The sequence below is a fragment of the Cebus imitator genome, unplaced genomic scaffold (genome assembly GCF_001604975.1).
Source record: "Cebus imitator isolate Cc_AM_T3 unplaced genomic scaffold, Cebus_imitator-1.0 Scaffold82, whole genome shotgun sequence".
Taxonomy (NCBI): domain Eukaryota; kingdom Metazoa; phylum Chordata; class Mammalia; order Primates; family Cebidae; genus Cebus; species Cebus imitator.
The window spans coordinates 5186072-5211305 of record NW_016107397.1 but is presented as its reverse complement, the minus strand read 5'-3'; the positions used below and the strand labels follow the sequence as shown (position 1 = coordinate 5211305).

At 45.6% G+C, this 25234-nt stretch overlaps 1 protein-coding gene and 1 pseudogene across 1 annotated transcript in view; one reads left to right on the top strand and one right to left on the bottom strand.

Annotated features, from left to right (window-relative positions):
* LOC108307871 (transformation/transcription domain associated protein) overlaps window positions 1–25234 on the top strand; it is a 135415-nt gene that overhangs the window by 95334 nt on the left and 14847 nt on the right. The window contains exons 52-65 of the mRNA XM_037740396.1: window positions 3224–3343; window positions 3521–3808; window positions 3976–4113; window positions 5245–5357; window positions 5790–5925; window positions 7452–7643; window positions 8962–9157; window positions 9780–10045; window positions 10609–10709; window positions 14389–14590; window positions 16046–16210; window positions 17701–17791; window positions 19099–19298; window positions 20144–20405. Coding sequence (XP_037596324.1) covers window positions 3224–3343; window positions 3521–3808; window positions 3976–4113; window positions 5245–5357; window positions 5790–5925; window positions 7452–7643; window positions 8962–9157; window positions 9780–10045; window positions 10609–10709; window positions 14389–14590; window positions 16046–16210; window positions 17701–17791; window positions 19099–19298; window positions 20144–20405 — 2470 coding nt within the window. The remainder of the gene's footprint in view (window positions 1–3223; window positions 3344–3520; window positions 3809–3975; window positions 4114–5244; window positions 5358–5789; window positions 5926–7451; window positions 7644–8961; window positions 9158–9779; window positions 10046–10608; window positions 10710–14388; window positions 14591–16045; window positions 16211–17700; window positions 17792–19098; window positions 19299–20143; window positions 20406–25234) is intronic.
* Window positions 24538–25234, bottom strand: part of LOC108307855 — a 1981-nt pseudogene continuing 1284 nt past the window's right edge.

Sequence of the window (25234 nt, the reverse complement as noted above, 5' to 3'; positions counted from 1 at the left end):
TTTTTTTTGAGACAGTCTCACTCCGTTATCCAGGCTGGAGGGCAGTGCCTCAATGTCGGCTCACTGCAACCTCCTCCTTCTGGATTTGAGCGATTCTCCTGCCTCAGCCTGCCAAGTAGCTGGGATTGCAGGGGCACGCCACCACACCCAGCTAATTTTTGTATTTTTAGTAGAGATGGGGCTGTGCCATGTTGGCTGGGCTGATCTTGAACTTCTGAGCTCAGGTGATCTGCCTGCCCCAGTCTACCAAAGTGCTGGGATTATGGCGCCTTAATAGACCCCTGTCCCTACTGCCACCACCAGCAAAAAGGGCTATAAGTACGTGTCGCCAAGCCCAAAGGCTTTCGTTGGCTGATGGTCACCATGACACGTCACCACATAATTCCTGACCCATCAGGTGCCTGTGCCTCACTTTTATCCTCAGCTCGTGGTGGGAGTGCCATCAGGAGAGGAAGCTCTAGTAATATGTTGCAGAGGGGTTGGGGTATTTGGTTTTATTCATTAAGCTTTCTGTCTAGGCCGATGAATTGGTCACAGCTGCTTGCCTCCGCATCCTCTCTGGGACAGTGGCTGCTGTCTGGATGGTGGCTGGGTTAGACCAGACATGGCTTAGAATCTTAGCGAATCTCTCAGAGAATCTTGCCCAGGGGTGTCCCCATGGTCTTCTCTTGATCTGAGCCTTCATAGCCTGAGTCACAGGGCCCATCCGTGTCCCCCTTTATAAGAGGATTGCTCAGGCCATTGCTGCATACGTTGTCAGCCATACCGCCCCCAGGTGTGTGCCACGGAGGAGACCCTTGAACTCAGTGCCCAGCACAGGTGGGCACACTATCACCCCTGAGCCAGGTGTGCTCCCTGCTTGCAGCGTTTTCCCAGGCAGACCTGTGCCCGCCTCTTAGAAGGGTATGGCTCTTGGGGTACTTGGGTGTGACTTAATTCTTCCCTTCTCCTTGCATTCTTTTGTGTCCCATTTTCCTCATTCACCTTTTTTTCATTTGATCTCATTTCATCATTTTAGCATCTTTTTACTGAGAGCCTGCTCTGTACCAGGTGATGTTCTGGACACTGTAAACATAGTGGTAGCTGGTCTTCAACAGGGTGTGCATTCTAGCGAGGGGAAATAATGAGCAGAAAGAAGTGCTAATTCCTTGGGAGGCGAGACAGGTGCTGGGGTAAAGCAGCCAGGGCTGGTGGGGATTGGAGAGGGTGGAGTCGTGTTATTTTATTTTCTGTGTATTTATGGAAGTTAAGATTTTTTTCCTGGAGCCAGATGGGATTACAAATCATTGTGTTTGTTGTTTGCGCCTTGACGTTTTCCTTCCTGGAACTCCTCTACTTTGAGAAGTGGTCAAGTGCCAGTGGCTTGTCTTAGACTCTTGGGTTCTAAATCCAGAGAGAGTGATCCTCACCCCAGGCGCACAGGCCCTTTCTCCCCTGCCTTTTTTCTGGGTCTGGCCGTTGTTCTCTGTGGGAGGCCTATGGAGGCAGTGGCCCCCCACTGGGCCCTTTTGGTGCTGCAAGGCCACCATGGGCTTCTCACTCCTGCACCCCTTTGGGACGGTATGTACATCAGAACAAGCCACAGACTTGTGGAGCAGGAGCGGATCGTAATCCTCAGACACAACCCTGAATGTTGTAATCCCGAATGTTGAAATCCCTAAAGATCAACACTTCCAACCTCTAAAATCCCAAAAATATAATACTGGAAAAAATAATTTTAAAATTCTTTTAAAAGATACACAGACATATTTCAAATAATACTTTACTAGGTAGGCTTCTAGGTATTCCTTAGTTCGGTCAAGTCGATGCTGAAAATTAAATTCACAAGTCCCCACCCCCACCACCATCAATGTGGCTCCCATAGGCATCTGCTTAACCCATGCAGACAGTAACAGCTCACAGTTCCTCACCTGGTGCGGCTGTCTTGTGATGATGATTTTCAGCATTTCAACACTCGGGGTTATGGCAGTTAGAATTGTGTCTTTTGGGATTCTGATGCAAACCCCCCATGGTTGAACAGCTTTATCGGCAGGTCGGTGACATTGCTAGGCCCATTGGTTCCCCCCAGCTCTTGGCCTCTGCTAAATTGACAGGGAGCTGAGAGGCCCCTGACAGGCTGGTCAGGGTGATGCGTATGGCTGTGTGAGGGGAACTGCGGCCACTTATCACAGTCCTCCTCACAGGAAGCCTGATATCAGGCTCAGCCTGGGCACTGAGTTCAAGGGTCTCCTCTGTGGCACACAACTAGGAGCGTTCTTTACCTAAACGTTTTCACCCATCTTCTTGAAAGATTGGTATCCTTGCTGTCTGTTTTTAGTAGAAACGTGACCGTGCTAGTGGTTTCCTCTCTTGGGTTTGCTGAAGGAGAGATGGAAGCATAATCATGTCCCTGAAACTCTGTCTCTGCGCTGGGGCAGCAGGCACTGTGGCTGTTGGCTCGTGCTCCAGCCCCTGGCACCACTGCGTGATGCCACATAGGGTGTCTCCTGTGGGCTAGAGCAGCTTCAGGCAGACTAGAAACCTGGCTGTGAATAAGGAATGTTGGCAGCTAATTCAGATCAGATCTTCCAAACAACAGGCCTGGGATGAAATAAACACATCTGTGGATTTGCTGTGCCCTCCGGGCCTTGGTTTCTACCTCTGGCTCTCATCATCCAGGTTCCCTTCCAGTCCATTCCATTCTTCTATGTTCAATTGTATTCTGTTCCAGTCCGTCTTGGTCATTTTCTCCTGTCTCTTGTCCACTGCCAATTGTAGACACTGAACTTTCAGTTCTTGATTTGTTTTTCATAATAATACCTGTTGGCAAATAGTTTATGTCATATACATGTGTTTTCACTTTCCGATTTTCAGTGGCCTGGGCCTCAGTGACATCTGTGTCCCTCTGAGCTACTCCTTCAGCCTTGTCAGTTTTTGTACTTCTTGGATACGATGGGATCAGTAGTGTTAGGAAAAGCCCTTAGAAGCTGAGGACAAATGCAGGCGCCATTGCTGAGGGATGCCTGGGCTTGCTGCTCCGTGCACCTTGGCTTTACAGCACTCAGGATCCATAGGCTTTTACTCCAGCATGGAGTAAAAAAAAAGATTTCTCAGATCTTTGAAAGTTCAGAAGTGGAGGAGCATCTGATAATGTATAAGACAGATCATGGGCATCTTCTGAGGCTGGGTGTGCAAGGCACCTCTAGCCCATGGCCATCTCAGCCTGTCGTCTTTCTGTCCGTAGACTGGAGCGCTGCTCAGCGCTTTCGTTCAGCTGTGCCACATTTCCACAACGCTGGCAGAGAAGACATGGATCCAGCTTTTCCCCAGATTATGGAAGATCCTCTCAGACAGACAGCAGCATGTGAGTGTATCTTTAAAATCCTGTTTTGGAAAAATGTCTTGATCAAGTTTTAGAGGTTGAGGAAACTGCTGGCTGTCACTCGAGTGAATTAGGAAAGGTATTCTTAGCTGCATTGAGAGAGACAGTGAGACGCTGATTTTTGAATGAAGGTGTGGATGACATGCGCTTTGGTTTCAGGCGCTCGCGGGCGAGATAAGTCCATTCCTGTGCAGCGGCAGTCACCAGGTGCAGCGAGACTGCCAGCCCAGTGCGCTGAACTGCTTCGTGGAAGCCATGTCCCAGTGCGTGCCCCCGATCCCCATCCGACCCTGTGTCCTGAAGTACCTGGGAAAAACACACAACCTCTGGTTCCGGTCCACGCTGATGCTGGAGCACCAGGCTTTTGAAAAGGGTCTGAGTCTTCAGATTAAGCCGAAGCAAACAACAGAGTTTTATGAGCAGGAGAGCATCACCCCACCTCAGCAGGTGAAGATGCGCCTCAGATTGTTCATTACCTCTTCCCTGCCAGTGGCCTCACACTTTAAATAAATACTGCTCCCAAATGATTTCAAATTACAACACGGTGAAGTTGCATTTTTAGGAAAAAAAAGTCTTTGTCCTGAGCACTGAGGAACCTTGCTTTGTGTTTTCAGGAGATACTGGATTCCCTTGCAGAGCTTTACTCCCTGTTACAAGAGGAAGATATGTGGGCCGGTCTGTGGCAGAAGCGGTGCAAGTACTCGGAGACGGCAACTGCAATTGCATACGAGCAGCATGGGTTCTTCGAGCAGGTAAACCTCCAGTAACTGCCTGGCTTGCATGTGCAGTGAGAGGCCATTTCTGATGATTTTTTAATAAAATCTTCTCAAGTCGGAGTTCACCTTTTTTATGAGATGGAGTCTCTCTCTGTCACCCAGACTGGAGTGCAGTGGCACAGTCTTGGCTCACTGCAGCCTCCACCTTCCGGGTTCAAGCAATTCTCCTGCCTCAGCCTCCCCAGTAGCTGGGACTACAGGCACCCACCATCATACCATGCCTGGCTAATTTTTGTGTTTTTGATAGAGATGGGGTTTCACCATGTTGGCCAGGCTGGTCTTGAACTCCTGGCATCAGGTGATACACCCACTTCAACCTCTCAAAGTGCTGGGATTATAGATATGAGCCACCGCGACCGGCCCAGAGTTCACATTTGAATATGCTTTAAAACATTTGAATCTGTAAAGGCCCTGTGACTGAAGTCTGCGTTTAAGAGACACTTCTGTATATGACATGAGCTAAAGCACAGTCTTAAGCCCTTTGCATTAGATGCCAGCGTGGATGCTTTTTATCTCCCGTCGTTGGTCCTGTTAGAAGTGATAGGTTTCGTTTAATGCTTACATTTTACTCCTCGTTCTGCCCTTCAGCATGGCGTGTGGGCCACTGTTTCAGGGTGTGATCCCAGCACTGTGTAGGGTGCCAAGCCACAGAAGCTCCACAAACAGACGTGGCCTTGTGGCTCCTGCTCCGATCACCAAAGGATGGGGGAATTAATCCCACATCTGGACAGCCTCCCCTTCTTCCATCTGTATAGGGAAACCTACCTTCTCTGTCTCTGTGAACAGAGAGCTGTGGGTGTTGAGTGGTCCTGGAGAAGAGCCCCACATGCTCTCAGGTCTGTGATTCAACTTGCTCTACACGACTGGGCCAAGGTGGTGAAAAGGTGTTTCTTAGCCAGCTGCAGGCTTGCACCTGCAGTTCAACGACTCAGAGAAGCTGAGGCAGGAGGGTCCCTTGAGCCCAGGAATTAGGAGTTTGAGTCTAGCTTTGGCAACATAGCAAAATCCCATCTCAAAAAACTTATTCTAAGTGTTAAATTTAAAAACAGAGAAAGAAAAGGTATGTTACTAGTTAAACAGTAGTTTAAAAGCCTTAACTTTTTTTAGGCACAAGAATCCTATGAAAAGGCAATGGATAAAGCCAAAAAAGAACACGAAAGGAGCAACGCCTCCCCTGCGATTTTCCCTGAATACCAGCTCTGGGAAGACCACTGGATTCGGTAAGCCAAACACGGTGCTTGACAAGAGGGAACCAAGGAAACATCTCAGACCTTTTCTTGGAATGAGTGTTGTTTAAAGGGAGCTTTGCTACTTTATGGCCATGTAAAGAAAAGAACAAACAGAAACCTAAGACCAGCATTTAAAGCCTTGAGTAATTAAACATGTCGACTGGAGAAGCAGTAAACTGTCCATGCATCTCCCCTGGCTCCAGTGCTTGAGGCCCTTTGCTGAAAAGCAGGTGTTTCGTGGTGGGCAGCGGGCAGGGAGCTCACCCCACGATGGAGCCCACCTCCATGTCCTGTAGAAGTTTGCTCTTGCTGTGTTGTTCTGTAGAATGGAAATTTGCTTCTTAAAACCCTGTCGCTGCCTCTCTGAATTCATGAGTGTGCTGGTGACTGAGCTTCTGCCCTTGGATATCTCTGGTCTTGTAGGTGCTCCAAGGAGTTGAACCAGTGGGAAGCCCTGACCGAGTATGGCCAGTCCAAAGGCCACATCAATCCCTACCTTGTCCTGGAGTGCGCCTGGCGGGTGTCCAACTGGACCGCCATGAAGGAGGCACTGGTACAGGTGAGACGCCCCAGGGGCATCCCTGCAGCTGCCTGGGTCCTCTTTCCTGAAGCGGCAGGTGTCTGTTGGGAAGATTTCCTTAGAACAAGCATTTTGGCAGTGGAAAGATAACTTGTGGAAAGGAAAGGTTCTTTTTGATTGTCTCCAGTGCCTTTCCTGAATTTGAGTAATATCGTTTTTGTACAAAATGTGAGAAGTTGAAGATTAGAAATAGTCACAGACTACTAACTAAAGGAAGGAATCAAGCCCAGGTTGTTGACTTCTGGGAAATGACACATTGGATGCAGGGAGTTTGTGTTCCCCTAAGAAATAACCAGTCACTTATATCAGTAAAAATACATTCTTCCCTCAGTATCTAGGACCCCCACAGATACCAAAACCCACGGATACTCAAGTCCCTGATAGAAAATTGTGCGTGTAGTATTTGCATGTAATTTCTGCACGGCCTCCTGCATTCTTTAAATCCTGTCTAGGTTACTTAAAATACCTAATATGGTCTTAATTGCTGTGTACATGGTTGTTACACTGTAGTTTTTAGGGAATAATGACAAGAAAAGCTCTGTACATGCTTAGTAAAGATGCAGTTTTTTTTCCCTGGATATTTTTTATCCACAGTTGGTTGAATCCACACATAATACGGAGGACCAGTTATATATATTTTGCTGTCAGAATGCATTTACGATTACTTATTTTTCTTTATTCTGACAAAACGTAAAACTGAGTAAGTGTTGGTAGCTCACCTTAACGTTCCCCTCCGTTCTCCTTCCCAGAGTTTCACTTACCTGAGTATATGCAGCGTCACACTGTCCTGAGGACTCAGACACATTTCTGCTTTCATAAATTCTTGAGCATTTTACAAAAACTGTAAGGTACTCACTGCTTAGAAAAAAGCTCAGATATGTGAGTGAACACTCTAGGTAATCTGCACTGAATTACTTTCAAATAGTCTTAAAAGGAAAAGGATGTTTAGGCAGTCTTTTCTGGATACTCTGCTTTTCTAAATTCTAGTGAGTGGCCAATCTCCCTAGCTGTGAAAGCATACCACAGGCCCTTGGCTTTATGGTCATTAGCTGTTTGAAAAGAAAAAAAGAGACTGATCAACGCTGTTGTGACAGATCAGATGAAAAAAATCACCACTCTGCTACAAAGTCAGCCAGCATTTTTTTTTTTTTTTTTTTTTAAATGGAGTCTTGCTCTGTCACCCAGGAAGTACAGTGGTGTGATCTTGGCTCGCTGCAATCTCTACCTCCCATGTTCAAGCAACTGTCCTGCCTCAACCTTCCGAGTAGCTGGGATTATAGGTGCCCACCACCATGCCCAGCTAATTTTTATATTATTAGTAGAGACGGGGTTTAACCATGTTGGCCAGACTTCTAAAGAAAATACCTTTCTCTCTATAACCTAATTTCTGTTTATTGCCTTGCATAACTAGTGACCAAAAAACAAGTGGTCTTTTTCCTTTTTGACCCTTTACACTGAGGAAGAGAAGGCCCCTCACTCCCTGTGTCATGTTCTTTCACGGCCAGGTGGAAGTGAGCTGTCCGAAGGAGATGGCCTGGAAGGTGAACATGTACCGCGGATACCTGGCCATCTGCCACCCCGAGGAGCAGCAGCTCAGCTTCATCGAGCGCCTGGTGGAGATGGCCAGCAGCCTGGCCATCCGCGAGTGGCGGCGGCTGCCCCACGTGGTGTCCCACGTGCACACGCCTCTCCTGCAGGTGGGTGTGGCACCCCCGTGTGAGCACAGGCTGTGGCCCGTCGCAGCCAAGCACCGTTGTCCAGGTTGAGATCTGCAGACGGCAGATGAAACTCCCTCCCCTTGTCTTGCCCTCTCCCACATAACTCGTCCTCAGGAAAGGAAGGCCACCGTTAAAAGCTTGAGGAAAAAAATGTTGCTTCTCGTTGGAGTTTCTGTAGGAATTGAAGACATCCTCACCAGTGATTTGGGTTTTGAATTTTGCCAGAGAGATTCTTTTCAGTGCCCACTGTGCCACCCTCAGAAAAGTTTGCTGAAAATATCACGCCACTCTGTTTTCAGCAAGCTTTTGGCGGGAGCTGGAGGGATAAGATTAGGAAATGTTTTCAGAGATCTGAATGTCATGAGTTAAACTTGAAATATAAATAGCACAGATTTTTCTAGGCAATTTAAAAAATTATAATCAAACAGGATACAGAGTACTGAACTAGGTGCTATGTTTAGGAGATGAAAAAGCATTTTAAAGCAATAGAGTTTGCCTCAAAGGAGCATTGAACCTGAGACAGTAGGCATAACAGTATGCATAACCATAGAAGCAAATTTACAGTTGGAGGTAGACTATGATTCGGAGCCATGCCCATATCAGACAGAAAATCAGGGTAACAAAGATTGAGGGAAGGGAGATGCCATGTGCTCCATAGAAGCCAGGGACAAAATTTGGCTAGCCTGAGGATTGTGGCCAGGGCCTTCCAGGTGAGAGGTGTCATCAGGAGTTTGGTGCCGACAGTGTATCTGAAATTTAAGGGTAGTCAAGCTCCCGGGCTCGTAGGGTGGTGACTCAAAATGTGTTTACATTTTATGGGTCCAAAGAGGTCATGAGAGCCACGTTTGCAGGTGCTTAGTATGGCTGGGGGGCTTAGCAGGCACGCTGGGAGAAGGCAGGCCTGCTGCAGGGATACCTGGCTGCCCCGTTCTGAGGCATTGCTGGACAAAGAGCCGGACAGGGAAGGTGGCCAAGGGCATGGACAGCAGGAAGAGGGGTTTTGAGGACTGCCCACTAGTGAGGTTTGGTGTCTGGAACATTGTTCTCTCACCCTCCTGTCTCAGGAGCCACAAGCTGAGGTTTTAAAATTGGAGACATCATAAGGAAAGCAGTGTTTGGGATAAAGAATAGGTTAAATGTGGGATCTCAGGTGTCTGTGTGTAAACGAGAATGCTTCCTTTGGTAATCGCCCCTAAAGATCTTTGCGGTAATCAGACCCCTGGTGGACTCACCTGTGTTTTTCCCGTTTACTCTTCACTGACATTTACCGTGGAATCTCTTATGTTGGTCCCATCAGGCAGCCCAGCAAATCATCGAACTTCAGGAAGCTGCACAGATCAACGCAGGCTTGCAGCCGACCAACCTGGGGAGGAACAACAGCCTGCACGACATGAAGACAGTGGTGAAGACCTGGAGGAACCGGCTGCCCATTGTGTCTGATGACTTGTCCCACTGGAGCAGCATCTTCATGTGGAGGCAGCATCATTACCAGGGTAAACCGACCTGGTCCGGCATGCATTCATCATGTAATTTTCCAGACGCCCCACGGTTCTGGTTTCGTCTCTGTGTTTTGTTTTGGTTTGGCTTTTCTTCCCCAGGTTTTCTATTTTGGGGTAGGGATGACAGGTCTGGGTGGTAACGGTGCAGGGAAAGATGAAGATGGTAGAAGGGAGGTTTTGTTTTTTGTTTTTGTACCTGCTAGATTTTTCTAGTTTGAGCAGAATTGCACAGGCCGGGGGGATCAGCGCTCTGAGCTGTGGCACTCTGCTTTGAAGCTCCTGTCCCAGGACAAGCTGTGCTCAGGTGGCTCTGGGTGGCCTTTTCTGGTTTCCCTTGTCCCCTGCTTATCCCCTAAACCTGCCCAGGCATCCATGTATTTAGAGCAGCCTTTGTCACTTTATGGTTTAGTTAGCCAAGATGGTAACACTCAACTCAAGAATTAGCACCTTTTAGAAGTTGCTTAAGTCATAAAATACAAAGTAACAAGAGTTTATCACAGAGGTCCCCATCTTCATAAGCCATGTGTGTGTGTTTTTCATTTTTATTTAAGCCTTGTTGTGGAGTGCTTTGAAAGAGGATTGGTGTGGGCTGATGATTCCTTTCTTTGCCCTCTAGCAATTGTAACTGCCTATGAGAATAGCTCTCAGCATGATCCAAGTTCAAATAATGCTATGCTTGGGGTTCATGCGTCAGCTTCAGCAATCATCCAGTATGGAAAGATCGCCCGGAAACAAGGACTGGTCAATGTGGCTCTGGATATATTAAGTCGGATTCATACTATTCCAACTGTTCCTATCGTGGATTGCTTCCAGAAGATTCGACAGCAAGTTAAATGCTACCTTCAGCTGGCAGGCGTCATGGGCAAAAACGAGTGCATGCAGGTGCGGACAGGACACTTGTCCCCACCCTTCCGCGGGGTCCAGGAGAACGAGTCCACGTGGGGACTCCTGGTTTAGATAATAGGGAAGGCGGATTCGAACTTCCTACAAATACAGCCGCAGTAAGGGGGAAACAGTCCTTCCAAAACATGAAAGGGAAAGGAAGCTACAGTATTTGACTGAATTACAGTCTCTTTTGGTCTCTCTCCTACCATATACTTAGTTAATGTATTTAAGGAAAGAAAAAAATTACACATTACAGAATTATGAGGACCTAAGATAGAGTTTGACTATGTCCAGAGGAATATTACTAAGAGCAGTAAAACCAACTAGATCTATAAAGCTTTGGAGTAAATAAGACCTAAGTATTTAAAATTAACTTTAGCATTAGTGATTCAGTTTAAATGCTGAACATCCATCAATAAATATTCATGGTAGGCAAATCCATTGTCAGTTTACACTCATCAGTGACTCATAAGACTTAATGCCTAGATTAGTATTTTTATGAAGTTTTCATACTCTTGTTAAAAAATTTCAGGAACTTTTTTTGTACTCTTTTTGAACAGGGCCTTGAAGTTATTGAATCTACGAACTTAAAATACTTCACAAAAGAGATGACAGCCGAATTTTATGCACTGAAGGGAATGTTCTTGGCTCAGATCAACAAGTATGTATGTTATATTAAAAGAGGATAATAGAAAAAAATGCATCAGATTATGTAAATAGTTATTGATAATCTGAAGCCAGTGTGAAGCTCAAGCTAGAAATTGCTGTGATTTATTGACAGTCATTAGATACGATTTTTTAGGTATTGAACCTCTGCAAAGACAGTAACTTGCAACAAATTGGTAAGCCTATTTGATGTGTAGTATTTTTTTTTTTTTTTTTTTTTTTTTTTTTTTTTTTTTTTTTGTAGTATTTTTAAAGCTTTTCTAAAATGAGCTGCGTGATCACAGAACTGCTGATAACATGGATTCATTCCCTGCCATTTACAGAGCTGATTCCTTTTGTGGAGATGATTCTTGCTTTAAGACCAGGGGTCGGTAAAGGATGACCTGGGGGCCACATCCAGCCACTGCCCTGTTTTTGTCAGTGAGTGGTACTAGGACCCATCTCTACCCACTGATGTTGCCTGTGACTGCTTTCGCCCTACTGCAGAGTCAAGGAGTTGTGATAGGAATTGTATGGCCTGCAAAGCCTAAACATTGGCTGTCTGGCCTATCACAGATAAGGTTGCCAAGCCCTGGTCTTGAAAAGTAAACATCAGAGGAGATTTTGTAAATAGCATGCAAATGAGGTAGACTGACAAGATGCTGCCTGTTGCCTTGTTTGTGTAGGCTCTAGAGCCTGCCTTTCACATCTTCAGTAGACAGGGCTTGTGTGTTTGGCTTATTTTTAAATTAGGAAGTCTTTTTTTGTAATGTTTTAAATTCATGTGACAGACATAACCATTTGAAAGTGTACAATTTAGTGGGTTTTAGCATATTTACAGTGTTATACAACCATCACCAGTAGCTAAGTCTAGAATATTTCCATCATCCCCAAAGTAAACCTCGTATCTGTTAGCATTCTCCTTTGTCCACTCCCCCTTTCTCTTGACAACCACTAATCTGCTTTCTGCCTCTATGGATTTGCTTATTCCGAACATTCATATAAATAGAAACATACACTATGTGGCCTTCTGTGACTGTCTTCTTTCACTTAGCAGGATGTTTTCATCCATGTGCTATCACGTATCAGTACCCCATTCCTTTTCATGGCTGAATAATATTCCATTGGCTATCCATACATTTTGTTTATCCATTCAGCAGTTGATGCACGTGGGGGTTCTTTTTGCTTTTTAGCTACATGAGTAATGCTGGTATAAACACTGAATACGTGGCTTCGTGTGAGCATGTTTGAGTTCTCTTGGGTATATACCTGGGGGCAGAATTGCTGGGGCATGCGGTACTTCTCTGTTTATCTTTTAGAGACATTGTCAGTCTTCCATAGTTGGCTGTACCATTTTGCATTCCCACCAGCGATGTTTAAGGTTTCTAATTTCTCCGCATCCTCACTGGCACATTTATCTGATTATAGCCATCCTAATTACTATAAAATATATTTCACTGTGGTTTTGAATTGCATTTTCCTAATGGCTGATGACACTGAGCTTCCTTTCTTGGTTTTTATTGTTAGTTTGTAATTCTTTGTATGTGTGGATAAAAGCTTCTTTCAGATACATGATTTCCAGGTATTTTCTCACATTCTGTGGGCTTTTTCACTTTTTTGATAGTGTTCTTTAATGTACAAGTTTTTCATTTTGATGAAGTCTACATTATGTATTTTTTTCTTTGGTTGCTCATACTTTTCACATCTTATAAGAAACCATACCCTAAACCAGGATCAGAAGCATTATGTTTTCTTCTAAGGGTTTTAGATTTAGCTCTTGTGTTTAGATATCTGATCCATTTTGAGTAATTTTTATATGTGGTATGAGGTAGGAGTCCATTTTTATTATGCTCTATGTAGATATCCTGTTGTCCCAGCACCATTTCCTGAAAAGTTTAATCTATCTCCATTGAATGGTCTTCACACTCTTGTCAAAAATCAGTTGAGACAAGGCCCAGTGGCTCACACCTGTAATCCTAGCACTTTGGGAAGCTGAGGTGGGAGCATCAGTGGAGCCCAGGAATTTGAGACCAGCCTGGACAGTCTAGTGGAGACCCTCATTTCCAAAAAATGAAAATCAGTTTGACCGTATTTTGTGGGCTTATTTCTAGACTCTCACTTCTATTACATCAATCTACTGTGTAGAGTCCCTTATATTTCCATATGAATTTTAAGTTATTTTCATGTGTTTCTGCCAAAATGGTTGGAATTGAATCTGCATTGAATCTGTAGATCAGTTTGGGAAGCATTTTGCCATCGTAAGCAAGTTTTCCAGTTTGTGAACACAAGGTGTCTTTCCATAACTTTAAGTCTTCTTTAGTTTCATTCAACAATGTTTTATAGTTTTTAGTGTACAAGTCTTGCACTTATGTTAAATGTATTCCTCAGTATTGTTATGTGAATGGAGCTATTTTCTCTGTTTTCACACTGTCCATTGCTAACATTTGGAAATACTACAGTTTTGCATATCAGTCTTAGATTTCTCAAGCTTGCTGAGTTATTTGCTTTAGTAGCTTTTTGGTTATTCTTCTTTTCTGTGTATATGATCATGTCACCTGCAGGTAGAGATGGACTTACATCTTCTATTCCAGTAAGGGTGCCTTTTATTTCTTTTTTTCCTGATTGCCCTGACTAGAACCTCAAGTAAGTGCTGAATTAAAGAGATGAGATCTTTGTCTTTTTCTCTATCATGGGGAAAGCCAGTCTTTGAGCACTGAGTGTGATGTTAGCTGTGGGTGTTTTGTAGATGCCTTTTATAAGCTTGAGGAAGTTCCCTTCTGTTCTGTTTTCTGGGTATTTTTATCATGAAAGGATGTTGGATTTTTTTCAAATGGCTTTTTCTGTGTCCCCTGAGATGATTGTGTTTTTTTCCTTCATTCATTCTTTGAATGTGGTATATATCACATTGATTAGTTTTATTTGTATTGATTTTTTTGTTTTCCATGTTGAACCACTATTATTGCTGGGATAAATCCCACTTGGTCATGATGGATAATCCTTTTAATCCGCTGCTAGAGTTGGGTTGCTCATCTTTGTTGAGGATGTTTGCATCTGTATCATGAAGCACATGGGTCTGAAGTTTCCTTGCTATGTCTTGTACTTTGCTGATGTAACAGTGAAGTGATGTAACTGCCGTGGAAACAGTTTGATGGTTCCACAAAAAGTAAGCTTAACGTTACCATGTGACCAGCATTTCCACTCCCTGGTGTACACCCAGAAGTATTGATACAAACACATACCTGTTGGGAAATGTTTGTAGCAGGACTGTTTGCAATTACCAAGATGTGGAAACAACACAAATGAACGGAAAAACAAAAGGTTTATGTTGTTATGTGCAATGGAATATGATTCAGTTATTAAAGAGAATGAAGTGCTGACACAGGCTTCAACATGGATAAACCTTGAAAACACTGTGCCAGGTGAAGGCAGCCAGATTCAAAAGGTCACATGATGTACAATTCAGTTTGAATGAAATGTGCACAACAGGTCAATCCCCAGAGACAGAAGGCAGACTGCAGGTTCACAGGGGCTGGAGGCGGGAGGGGTTCAGAGCGACTGCTTTTGGGGCAGATTGTGCCACATTGTGAATGAATCAAATGTCCTACAGTGTGCATTTTTTAATGGTTAGTTTTAGGTTATGTGAAGTTTGCTTCAATTGAAAAAGATACACGTTTTGGTTTTCCATCTTCTCACAGGTCCGAGGAGGCAAACAAAGCCTTCTCTGCAGCTGTGCAGATGCACGACGTGCTGGTGAAAGCCTGGGCCATGTGGGGTGACTACCTGGAGAACATCTTCGTGAAGGAGCGGCAGCTGCACCTTGGCGTGTCTGCCATCACCTGTTACCTGCACGCGTGCCGGCATCAGAACGAGAGCAAATCAAGGAAATATTTAGCCAAGGTGAGACCAAAAGAACAAGCTTTGACCAGAGGCCATCGGTTGGTTTGGACCAAATTTTAGCTACAATTTACTCATCCATGCTGAGTGTGAGGCATGATTTCATGCCTTAAGTCTTAATGGTCATCACTCTTTGAAGCATCTTTCACAGTTCCATTTTAAAGCTGAGAAGACTGAGACTTGGACATTCTTAGGGCCCCAGAACTTCCGAGTGGCAAAATCTTGCCGGGAGCTCAAGTATAGCACTGCCTGTGAGAGCTCACACCCAGCAGTGGGCTGAGGAGGGGATCTGGGGCTGGGACTTCTCTGCTGGACGCCTTCCCCTGCAGGGCTGCCATTTGTACAGCCACAGAGCCTGCATGCTGGGTGGTTGGGGTTTTCTTTCTGCACGGTGCCCCTGGCATCCCTGAGCTCAGGGTGGGTGTCCCCACCTGCTCACTGAAGGAAATGCACTTGACATTGAGGTTCCTCTTTCATGTTGCTTCCTGTCTTCCCCCAAGAAGCAGACAAAATCCAGAATTATGTCCAGCAGGTAACCTAAGAATAAATTGTTTCCTTTCTTATTTTGTCCATTAAAGGTTTGGATATTTTAGAATTCCTCAATTTAAGTAAAAATCTGGAATGTACACCAGCACATGGCAGTTAAAGCTGACTGCAGAGACAGCTACACATACACTGCCTCAGTGCCTGGCTCCAGGTTGCTTATACCCAGCTGTAATTGTTTCAGTCGTCCGTGGACACCTGGCTGTCAGTGTGTGGCCTACCTGATGGCAGGGTGATGAGCATCTGAGATTTTTCGCAAAAGTTCATTTTGTTTGGATGAGATCATGAGTGTGAGCTAGCAGGTGGGCAGCCTCCAGCCATCTGCTTGTTGCTGTCTTGCGGTCACTGGTCACTGCTAGCCAGTAGATTAGATCAGTGAGTAATTGTCACTAAAACTAAATCAAGAGGCTAGGAGTGGTGGCTCACACCTGTAATCCGAGCACTTTGGGAGGCCGAGGTGGGTGGGTCACTTGATGTCAGGAGTTCAAGACCAGCCCAGCCAACATGGCAAAACCCTATCTCTACTAAAATATAAAAATTAGCCTGGCATGTTGGTGTGCACCTGTAATCCCAGCTACTGGACAGGCTGAGGCAGCAGAATCGCTTGAACCTGAGAGGTGGAGGTTGCAATGAGCGAAAATCTCACCACTACCCTCCAGCCTGGGCAACAAATCAAGACTATCTCAAAAAAAAAAAAAAAAAGAAAAAACTAAAGAGAAAATCTCTATTTAAATTTTAGATTATATATGCTGTAAGATTTATGTTAAGTTTAGCAATAATGTTGGCCCTCTAAGGCTATTTTGTTATATGGCCAGTGAAGCTGCTCTATACAGTGTTGTCATGTTGGGGAAAAAGTTGCTTGCTTGAGGACTTCAGAATTGTCATTCAACTCTAGAATTTCTCCTCCTGTCTCAGGTGCTGTGGCTTTTGAGTTTTGATGACGACAAAAACACTTTGGCAGATGCTGTTGACAAGTACTGCATTGGCGTGCCACCCATCCAGTGGCTGGCCTGGATCCCACAGCTGCTCACCTGCCTGGTTGGCTCAGAGGGAAAGCTGCTCTTGAACCTCATTAGCCAGGTGGGAAGAACAGGGTGGTCTTGTTCACAGACACAAAACATTGTGTCTTCGTCTGTCATTCTTTTTTATCCCAGAAAGTAAATTTGAGTGCTCAAAGTATTAAAAATAAGTTAAAGAGATGGGAAGACGTAATCATCTATATATTACTTAATATAGAGCATAATTAAAAGTTATTAAATCATAGTTGAAATGAGATAGCTAATACAGCAGTTTAGTGTTAAAATCGTAATTTCTTAAACATTTTTCCATAAATAATGCAAGTAAAATAAACTTCTGTTAAAATGTACAACTGCCAGTTGGTATGCTGAGAAAGACGGTGAACCCTGTATCTGATTGGTAGTTTTCCTCTGATTTTTTGTCGTGTGCTGGGTGCCCTTTGGAGCTGCCCGTAAACTAAAACGTGCACGTGATTGTGGCTGTTGCCCTTTTTTCAGTTGAGCTGTATCGTCAGGAACCCACGGTTCTCGAGGGGCAGGGCTGGGGAAGTAGACAGGCCAGGGCCCTCTGGAAAGGCTCTCATAACCATCTCTTGAGAATGGTTCCAGAAAGTCCCTCACCTCTGTAAAGATCCAGGTATAGTGGAAGGACCAGAAATGGCGGAAGTGCAGCTACAGCGAGGTTTGGGACACAGCAGCTTTGTGGTAGCTTTTAAAATCACAAAGTGCTGCAGGAGTCCATAAAGGTCTTTAGGAAGGAGCTGTGCCCGCGTGCTCCGCCCACTCATTCCTCCAGCCCCTTCCTGTGCGCAGCACCTGTGCTGTGTGGGCCCTGAATGATGCCCTGGTTTCCTTGAGGAGGCAGCTGTGTGTTTGACCCGAGCGTTCTGTGTAGCGTTTATCCTTAGGATGTAGATCCCATCTACTTGGTCCTGTCACTCATGGAACTTCTTGGGTACAGGAGCAGCTGCCTGGGCCTGTCACAGCTCAGATGTTATTCCTTTCTTATTTCACGGGCACATTCTGAAGGATCCAAGTGACATGGTACTGTCCTGTCAGCCACAGCACTCCAGTTCAGTAAAACTGGAGTTTCTTAACTGAATATCCCTGCATCTCCTCCCAGCTGCAGTTATGCAGAATAAAGTTATTTAATAATGAAATTAGTTCACAGTCCACAGTGAATTGTGCCTGGCAGAAAGATTAACTGGTATTTGTATGTTTTTTATTTGCCTCTGTGAGATCTGGGGACACATGCACTTTGCCTTCCTCAGATTTACTGCCTGGAAGGAAAGCATGTTTCCCTGTCACTCACAGTTCCTAGGTAGAGTTGATGAGATGCATGTGTTGATGTGGTTTGGCTCTTTTAAAGTGAATTAAGTATTTTGCTGCCGTTGAACCTGGCCTTGTGCGTCAGATTCGTGCTACGGTATTTGCTTCCTTGGTCCAAAGGCAGATCAGAAACCTGTTTCTCACTTGACATTGGTTATTTTCAGTACAAATTATCCAGAGCTCATTGTAGAGCAGCGCTGTTTATAACGTCTTGTCTCTGAGCAGGTTGGACGCGTGTATCCCCAAGCGGTCTACTTTCCCATCCGGACCCTATACCTGACCCTGAAAATAGAACAGCGGGAACGCTACAAGAGCGGTACGTCTTGGGTGAGGCCCACAGGCCAGGCCGGGAAGGGCTTGTTCCAGGGGGCGCCCCACATCCAGACAGACTACCACGGCCACCCCCTGCCCTGCAGCTCACTCCTAGCTGTGGCCAGTCTCTCCTCAGTGGGCAGCGCTGTAGGGCAGGAAGCAAAGCCTGATCTGTGTCAAGTCTCTCCTTTGCCAGGATGTAACAGGCATTCATTTATGTGAGCAATTTGATCCAGAGATAGAAAAAATATGTGAAATTTTCAGCTTCAGAAAATTGTAACGTTCACCTTCCTTCTTAGTAGTAAGTGCATCCTGATATGCACCACAGATGCCAGGTGCCGTGTGTGTTTGTGTGTGTGTGTGAGAGAGAGAGAGAGAGAGAGAGAGAAAGAGAGAGAGAGAGAGATGAGGAGTAACTTCAGCTGTGAAAAGAATCAGCATTGAAGTCAGTCTTACCGGATGTTGGTGAAATTTCACTCACAGTGTAAGACTTTTAATCTCTATTGAATAGCCCTCATATGCAAAGAAACAACTGATTTGGTGGTTTCAGTTACCCACTAAGCACGGTACTTTAAATAATGAGAGGACTGTTGACTGTCCTTGTTTTCAAGGCTGAGTCTCCTAAGGGCCGTGGACCGTGCTTGGTTGGTGAGAGGCGGTGGATGGGGACTGCGTGGCATATTTCAGCTCTGTCTTCTGGGGAGTCAGTCTCATTTGAAAATTAAGGTTTTTTTAGTTTTAAGACTAACTATAGAGAGGTAAATTCAGAAAAAAATGGGCATTAAAGGTTCTACAATGTATCTCACAGGGAAAAATGACTGTATTTTTCAAAAGCAGTATTGGTTTGGTTTCCCAAACCTATTTCCTATTAAGTGCTTTTAGGTTCTCTGAGTTTATGGTAGCAAGGAACGTGTAACATACTGTGAGGTATTTTTCCAAACATTTATGTTTAGGATGATCAGACATAACAGGTTAAAAAGAGTGCTCGGGGAACCTTTGTGTACCCTCACCTGGACTCACCAGGCGGCATGTTGTCACACCCGCTTTCTCCTGAAACACATACACGGGTGTATTTAATGGAACGGATTGAAGTCGTGTTGTAGACACTTGGGCTGTCCGTCCCCGTGTCCCTCAGCGCACCTGCGCCTAGAACCAGGGCCTTCTCCCACGCAGTCCCTGGGGAAGTGGTCTTGTGAGGATTTACACGCCAGCAGGAACCAGCACTCCTTTGGCCCGTGGGTCCTGCAGCGCTCCGAGCCCTGGCGTCTGTCGGTTTTGCGCTGACACTGGCGTTGTGTGTGTTGCTCTCAGATTCTGGACAGCAGCAGCCAAGTTCAGTGGGTAACCAGTCCCATTCTGCATCAGATCCAGGGCCCATAAGAGCAACAGCACCCATGTGGCGCTGCAGCCGAATCATGCACATGCAGCGAGAGCTCCACCCCACCCTTCTGTCTTCCCTGGAAGGCATCGTCGATCAGATGGTCTGGTTCAGAGAAAATTGGCATGAAGAGGTATTTGGCTCTGATCTTGCACATGCTAGCTCCTTGTAGAGGGGACGTGTTGTTCTTTCTGCTTCTGTGGCTCTCTTACCTTGATGTTTGGCTGCCTGGTCCTTTTATATATTTGTTGTCAAACTTAACCATGGACCAGGCAAAGAGCTATCTCCGCGCATTAGTACAGCCTTAAAGATTCAAAGCAGAAGACACACGAGAGGGTGGAATTGAGGAAGCCACTTCTTGCTGTTAAAATGCTGGCCGTGCTCACTTCTCTGTGCTCAGTGACCTGAGTGCCACTGATAACCAGGTGTAAGTAGGAGCGGTGGCGTGAGTAACAGGGTTATAATTTCCAGACATGGGAAACTGTAGGTATGTGGGGTTGTTTGATAATGATAGTAGACCGCTTCCTTAATATTACGCTGGCTTAAGCTGATGACAAAACAGTCCACGCCTCACTGCCCGGATGCTTACCTGGTTGAGCCCCGGGGCCAGCTCCATGCTGCTGTGGAAGTCTCATGTGTGCACAGACACGCAGTGGGAACGGTATGGCTACCTGAAAATACGAGGATTTTATGGCGAATCGCAGATGGGTGTATGATCCAGAAATGTGGGACTTTTCTGTTTTTGTTTTTTTTAATGTTCAAGGCCCTTACTCCCCAAAGGCAAAAGCGCCTGCTCCCACGTGGCACACAGGCATCCCATCTCTTGCACACACTGATTTCATGTCTGCTGTGTTCGGGTCCTGGGGGTGGTGCAGAGATGACCCAGGCTGGGAGGGCCACACTTAACAGGTGCTTTTGGCTGCTGGTCCTGGAGTGGTGGGCTCTGTTTATCAGTTCTCTCTGGCTCTTTTCTACCAGGTTCTCAGGCAACTCCAGCAGGGCCTGGCGAAATGTTACTCCGTGGCGTTCGAGAAAAGCGGAGCAGTGTCTGATGCTAAAATCACCCCCCACACTCTCAATTTTGTCAAGAAGTTGGTGAGCACGTTTGGGGTAGGCCTGGAGAACGTGTCCAACGTCTCAACCATGTTCTCCAGCGCGGCCTCTGAATCTCTGGCCAGGCGGGCGCAGGCCACTGCACAAGACCCTGTCTTTCAGAAGCTGAAAGGCCAGTTCACAACGGGTGAGTCTTGATTTTCCTTCCCTGTCCATTGGGAGAGTTCTGCATGCTGATTTCCTCGTCTTCAGCGTCAAAGCTGATTGTATAGTTGGTTTTCTGATCGCTGCACTGGGCACACTGGTTACACTCTGTTTACAACGCAGACTTCAGAGCACATAGCTGAGACCACACATTTTTCTCCCTAGTGAGGGGTTCAGGTGTGGAGCAGAAGCTGCCAGGATCCAAAATGGGATAGAAAATGCATGGTTTCAGGCCACACTGCCCTCCTGCCTTTCTGAGACCCTTCCTTCACTTGCTTTTGGCGGGAAACAGTGTAGGATGGGGTGGTGGGAGACAGTGTTGGTGTGAACCAGGAGGAGGCGGAGTCTCAGTGAGCCAGTGGGAGATGGGGTCTGGTAAGCCAGTGGGAGACGGCGCTGGGTGGGGTAATGGGAGACAGTGTTAGTGAGCCAGTAGGAGATGGTGTCTGGTAGGCTGCTGACAGACAGGGTCCGGTGGGCCCATGGGAGACGTTCCCCGGTGAGCCGGTGGGAGACGGGTCCGGGTGAGCCTGTAGGATTTGCAGGGACAGGGCCCACAGTGACAAGCTAAGTGCAAGCCCACTGTGGATTTGGGCATCATGGTAGGGAGATGCATTTTCAGTGCTTGTCTGTAGTTCAGGTTAATGCGTTTTCCTAGACCCACAGGAGCTTAGCTCCTGGCTTTGCCTCTTATGTCGTGATGTGAGGGAAAGGAGTCTAATTTCCTTCAGCCCAGAGGGATCATCACCCCGTTCCATCATATGCACGTCCCGTCCATCCATCCCACCTACTCCCCTGCATCCCATCATCCCCATGTCCCATCTACTTACCCTCGTCCCATCTTACACACCCACATCCCATTTATACACGTCCCATCGTATGCACCTGTGTCCCATCTATACACCCCCATTCCATCTAACCGCATCCCATCCACGCACCCCCATCCGGTCGTATACCCCATCCACTCACCTGTGTCCCATCATCCTCGTCCCATCTACATAGCTGTGTCCCATCTACTTACCTCATCCCATCATACATGCCCACATCCCATTTACACACACGTGTCCCAGTGTACCCACCCATGTCTCATCTACGCACCTGCGTCCCATCATATACACCCACGCCCACCGCTGTGTGCACAGGCACAGCTGCTTCTCGTGCCGCCTGGACCACATTGCTTCTTACTCGTCACTCAGCCTCTGTCCCACTGACCTGAAGGCACCCTAGCAGGGAGTGTGTGGCGGGCTCTCTTGCCAGCTCTCACTGAGAGCTCCTGTGCCAGGATGTGACTTCAGCCACCTGAGTAGCTTCCGTAGCCTTTCACCTCTTGAGCGTCAGCACATGAGTGATTGTCATGTGAAACGAGATTTGTCTGGTTACACTTTCCCAGAGGTGAAAGAAACATTGAATCATTCACATTTACAAGCTTAATTACTGCTTTTTTAAAATAGCAGAACAAACATTTTAATTTTCATTTCTTATCTTCAACTTATTCTTTATTTTTTTTTTTTTTGAGACGGAGTTTTCGCTCTTGTTACCCAGGCTGGAGTGCAATGGCGCGATCTCGGCTCACCGCAACGTCCGCCTCCTGGGTTCAGGCAATTCTCCTGCCTCAGCCTCCTGAGCAGCTGGGACTACAGGCACGCGCCACCATGCCCAGCTAATTTTTTGTATTTTTAGTAGAGACGGGGTTTCACCATGTTGACCAGGATGGTCTTGATCTCTTGACCTCGTGATCCACCCGCCTCGGCCTCCCAAAGTGCTGGGATTACAGGCTTGAGCCACCGCGCCCGGCCTCAACTTATTCTTTAAATTAACTTCAGTTTTATACAAAACATCCCAAATGGCAGTCCATGAAACTATCTGGTTTAAACAAAATATGGGCCCTAAAACCTAAGCTCAGTCACTAGCCCAGGTAAAAGGAAGAGATGCTGTTCTGTGACCTTTTTCCTTTTAAGAATATATGCCAAACAATTTTAAAATATGATTAGTTGCCTTGGTAACAGCACAAGAAGCAGCAACTCTGTCCTAATTGTAAGATAAGTTTAAATCTGATTTTTATTTTTAAGATGAAGCATCCTCTTTGACAACCCAGAAACAGAGTCTTTGCTGACTCTTTGGACACACACCTAAAACAGTTAAAAGTGATGCCTCAATTTTCAATAACAAAGTAGAAAAGAATATGTTCTTGCTGATCGTGGTGGCTCACGCCTGTAATCCCAGCACTTTCAGAGGCCGAGATGGGCGGGACACTTGAGGTCAAGGGTTCGAGACCAGCCTGGCCATCATGTTGAAACCCAGTCTCTCCTAAAAATACAAAAATTAGCTGGGTTTGGTGACACACGCCTGTCATCCCAGCTACTCGGGAGGCTGAAGTGGGAGGATTGCTTGAACCTGGGAGGCAGAGGTTGTAGTGAGCCAAGATCCCACCACTGCACTCTAAGAGCCTGGTGACAAAGTGAGATTGTCTCAAAAAAGATGTTCTCAAGCTGCAGTTCAGTTTTTCTATCCTCTTCTCCAAAAAATCTTATTTTACTACCAAGCCACTCACCAAACTAAAAGGAAAGACAATTTTTCAAAAAAAAACAACAAAACCCAGAAAAAGAAACAGGTACTATCACCCAAAAGACTGCTGTTGCATAAATAAATAGATAGACAGACAGACAGACAGACAGACAGATAGATAGATAGATAGATAGATAGATAGATAGATAGATAGATAGATAGATAGTGGGAAGCCAAATTCCCCTAGCTTGTTAGACATCTTTAAAAAGAATTCAGAAAGTTAAGAGTAGAACTCTAGTGGTAAAGGTAGGTTCAGAGTGCAGATAATTCAGGAACATTCAGCTTGGAAATACATTAGGCTTTCTCCTAGTCCATCAGAGGAAATAAAAACGTGTTGCTGGAATTAATATTAAAATTGTCCCTACACACAGAAGGTAAAAAGAGAGAACATGGAATAAAAGTAGCAAAGACAAGTCCCCTTGAATCTAGGCTCTACTGCCCAGGAAAGTCGACTAGAACTTAGATTCTTCCTGAACCAGTATCACTAGATTCTAGATTTGGCCTGAAACCAGTGGACCACATATTCCATAATAAATATCAAGTGACCCACAGTGTTTGTGGTATTAAAAATTTTCTTTAAGGCCGGGCGCGGTGGCTCAAGCCTGTAATCCCAGCACTTTGGGAGGCCGAGGCGGGTGGATCACGAGGTCAACAGATTGAGACCATCCTGGTCAACACGGTGAAACCCCGTCTCTACTAAAACTACAAAAAATTAGCTGGGCATGGTGGCACGTATCTGTAATCCCAGCTACTCAGGAGGCTGAGGCAGGAGAATTGCCTGAACCCAGGAGGCGGAGGTTGCGGTGAGCTGAGATTGCGCCATTGCACTCCAGCCTGGGTAACAAGAGCAAAAAACTCCGTCTCAAAAAAAAAAAAAAAAAAAAAATTTCTTTAATTATTATATGTAAAAACTTATCTATTCTGAAAAGCAGTAGGTCAAAATGACACTGGACCATCCAGTTGGTTACAGAGTAAAGGGCTCCCTCCAAAGGGGACTGACTTGGCTGAAGCCTAGGCTGGAAGGAATGTGAGTAACACGGAATAAATGAGATCAGGCTCTCAGCATCATTTCCATAAGGCTTTTCTACCCACCCCAGTTATAAGGAGTTGTACCCAGGGAGATCCAACAGAATGTCTTAGAGGGATGCTTCCCAGAGACAAAAGGGGGGCTCTAAGTTTAACTCTTGACCCCTCTTCTTCTTACTTAAAACTTGGGGAAGAAAATAAATATTTAATTTTTAACTTTTCAGAGCTTTGGGCACATTATAATATTTAATATTCTGTAGTTTCATTTTCTGAACCTTTGGCTTATAATTTCTCAACTTATATTAAAAAAATTTTCTTCATTATTTATATGGAAAAAAGAAAAAAAAATGGGTGAACGCACCTTAACAAGTAGTGCCACATGAAAATATAAGCCTTGTTCTTCCATATCTTCTACACGGGAAGAGTGAATGAATAGTACTGTAAATATCCTGCAAGCTTACTTTGTGTACTTGGCAAAACATAAGGGAAAACCAATCCACCTCCATATCTTGAGCAGTAGTTAACTAGTCTTCAATCTCATCTTCCCAAATATTTCCATTCACATCCAAGCATGAAGCAGCTGGTTACAACACAGTGAAGCAGGGTTGGTGAAATGTTAAGGGTTTGCTAGAGAGAGAACCCATGCCAACCCAACAGAAATACTGCATACAGCCAGTACATGGCATCCTGTTACATCCATCTAACTTCTCTGTGGGAGTTCCACAGCATGGCACCTCTTTGAGTTCTCGTCCAGCAACTCCTCACTTTCCATCTCTTCCGGTACGTTCTGAGTCACCCTCTTACCTTACCTCTGTTTCAGAAATCTTTTATTGGCCTCATCGGCTTTCAGGTATTCATTTTGTAAGTCTGTTAATTCCTCCGTGGTCACCTTACATGGAGAGGCCCCATGGTAGGTCAGTCTGCACAAGTTACCAAAGGCAAAATTGCAGCTGGAGGAGATGCCCGTGGTACAGCCAGGCCCCTGCATTACAGGCAGCTGGTCACACGGGTAGGGGCAGCACACCACATCTGCCACCAGGTCCAAGGTGGACAGGAGATGGAGGCAGCCATGACAGGCAGGTAACTCTGCTTCCACTGGCTCTTCGACCTGACCAGGAGTGGCCGCCAAAGGGCACTTCAATTCTGGGCAGTTGATGCATTGAACCTGGCCATCTCTGATCTTCCTTTTTTTTTTTTTTTTTTTTTTTTTTTTTTTTTTTT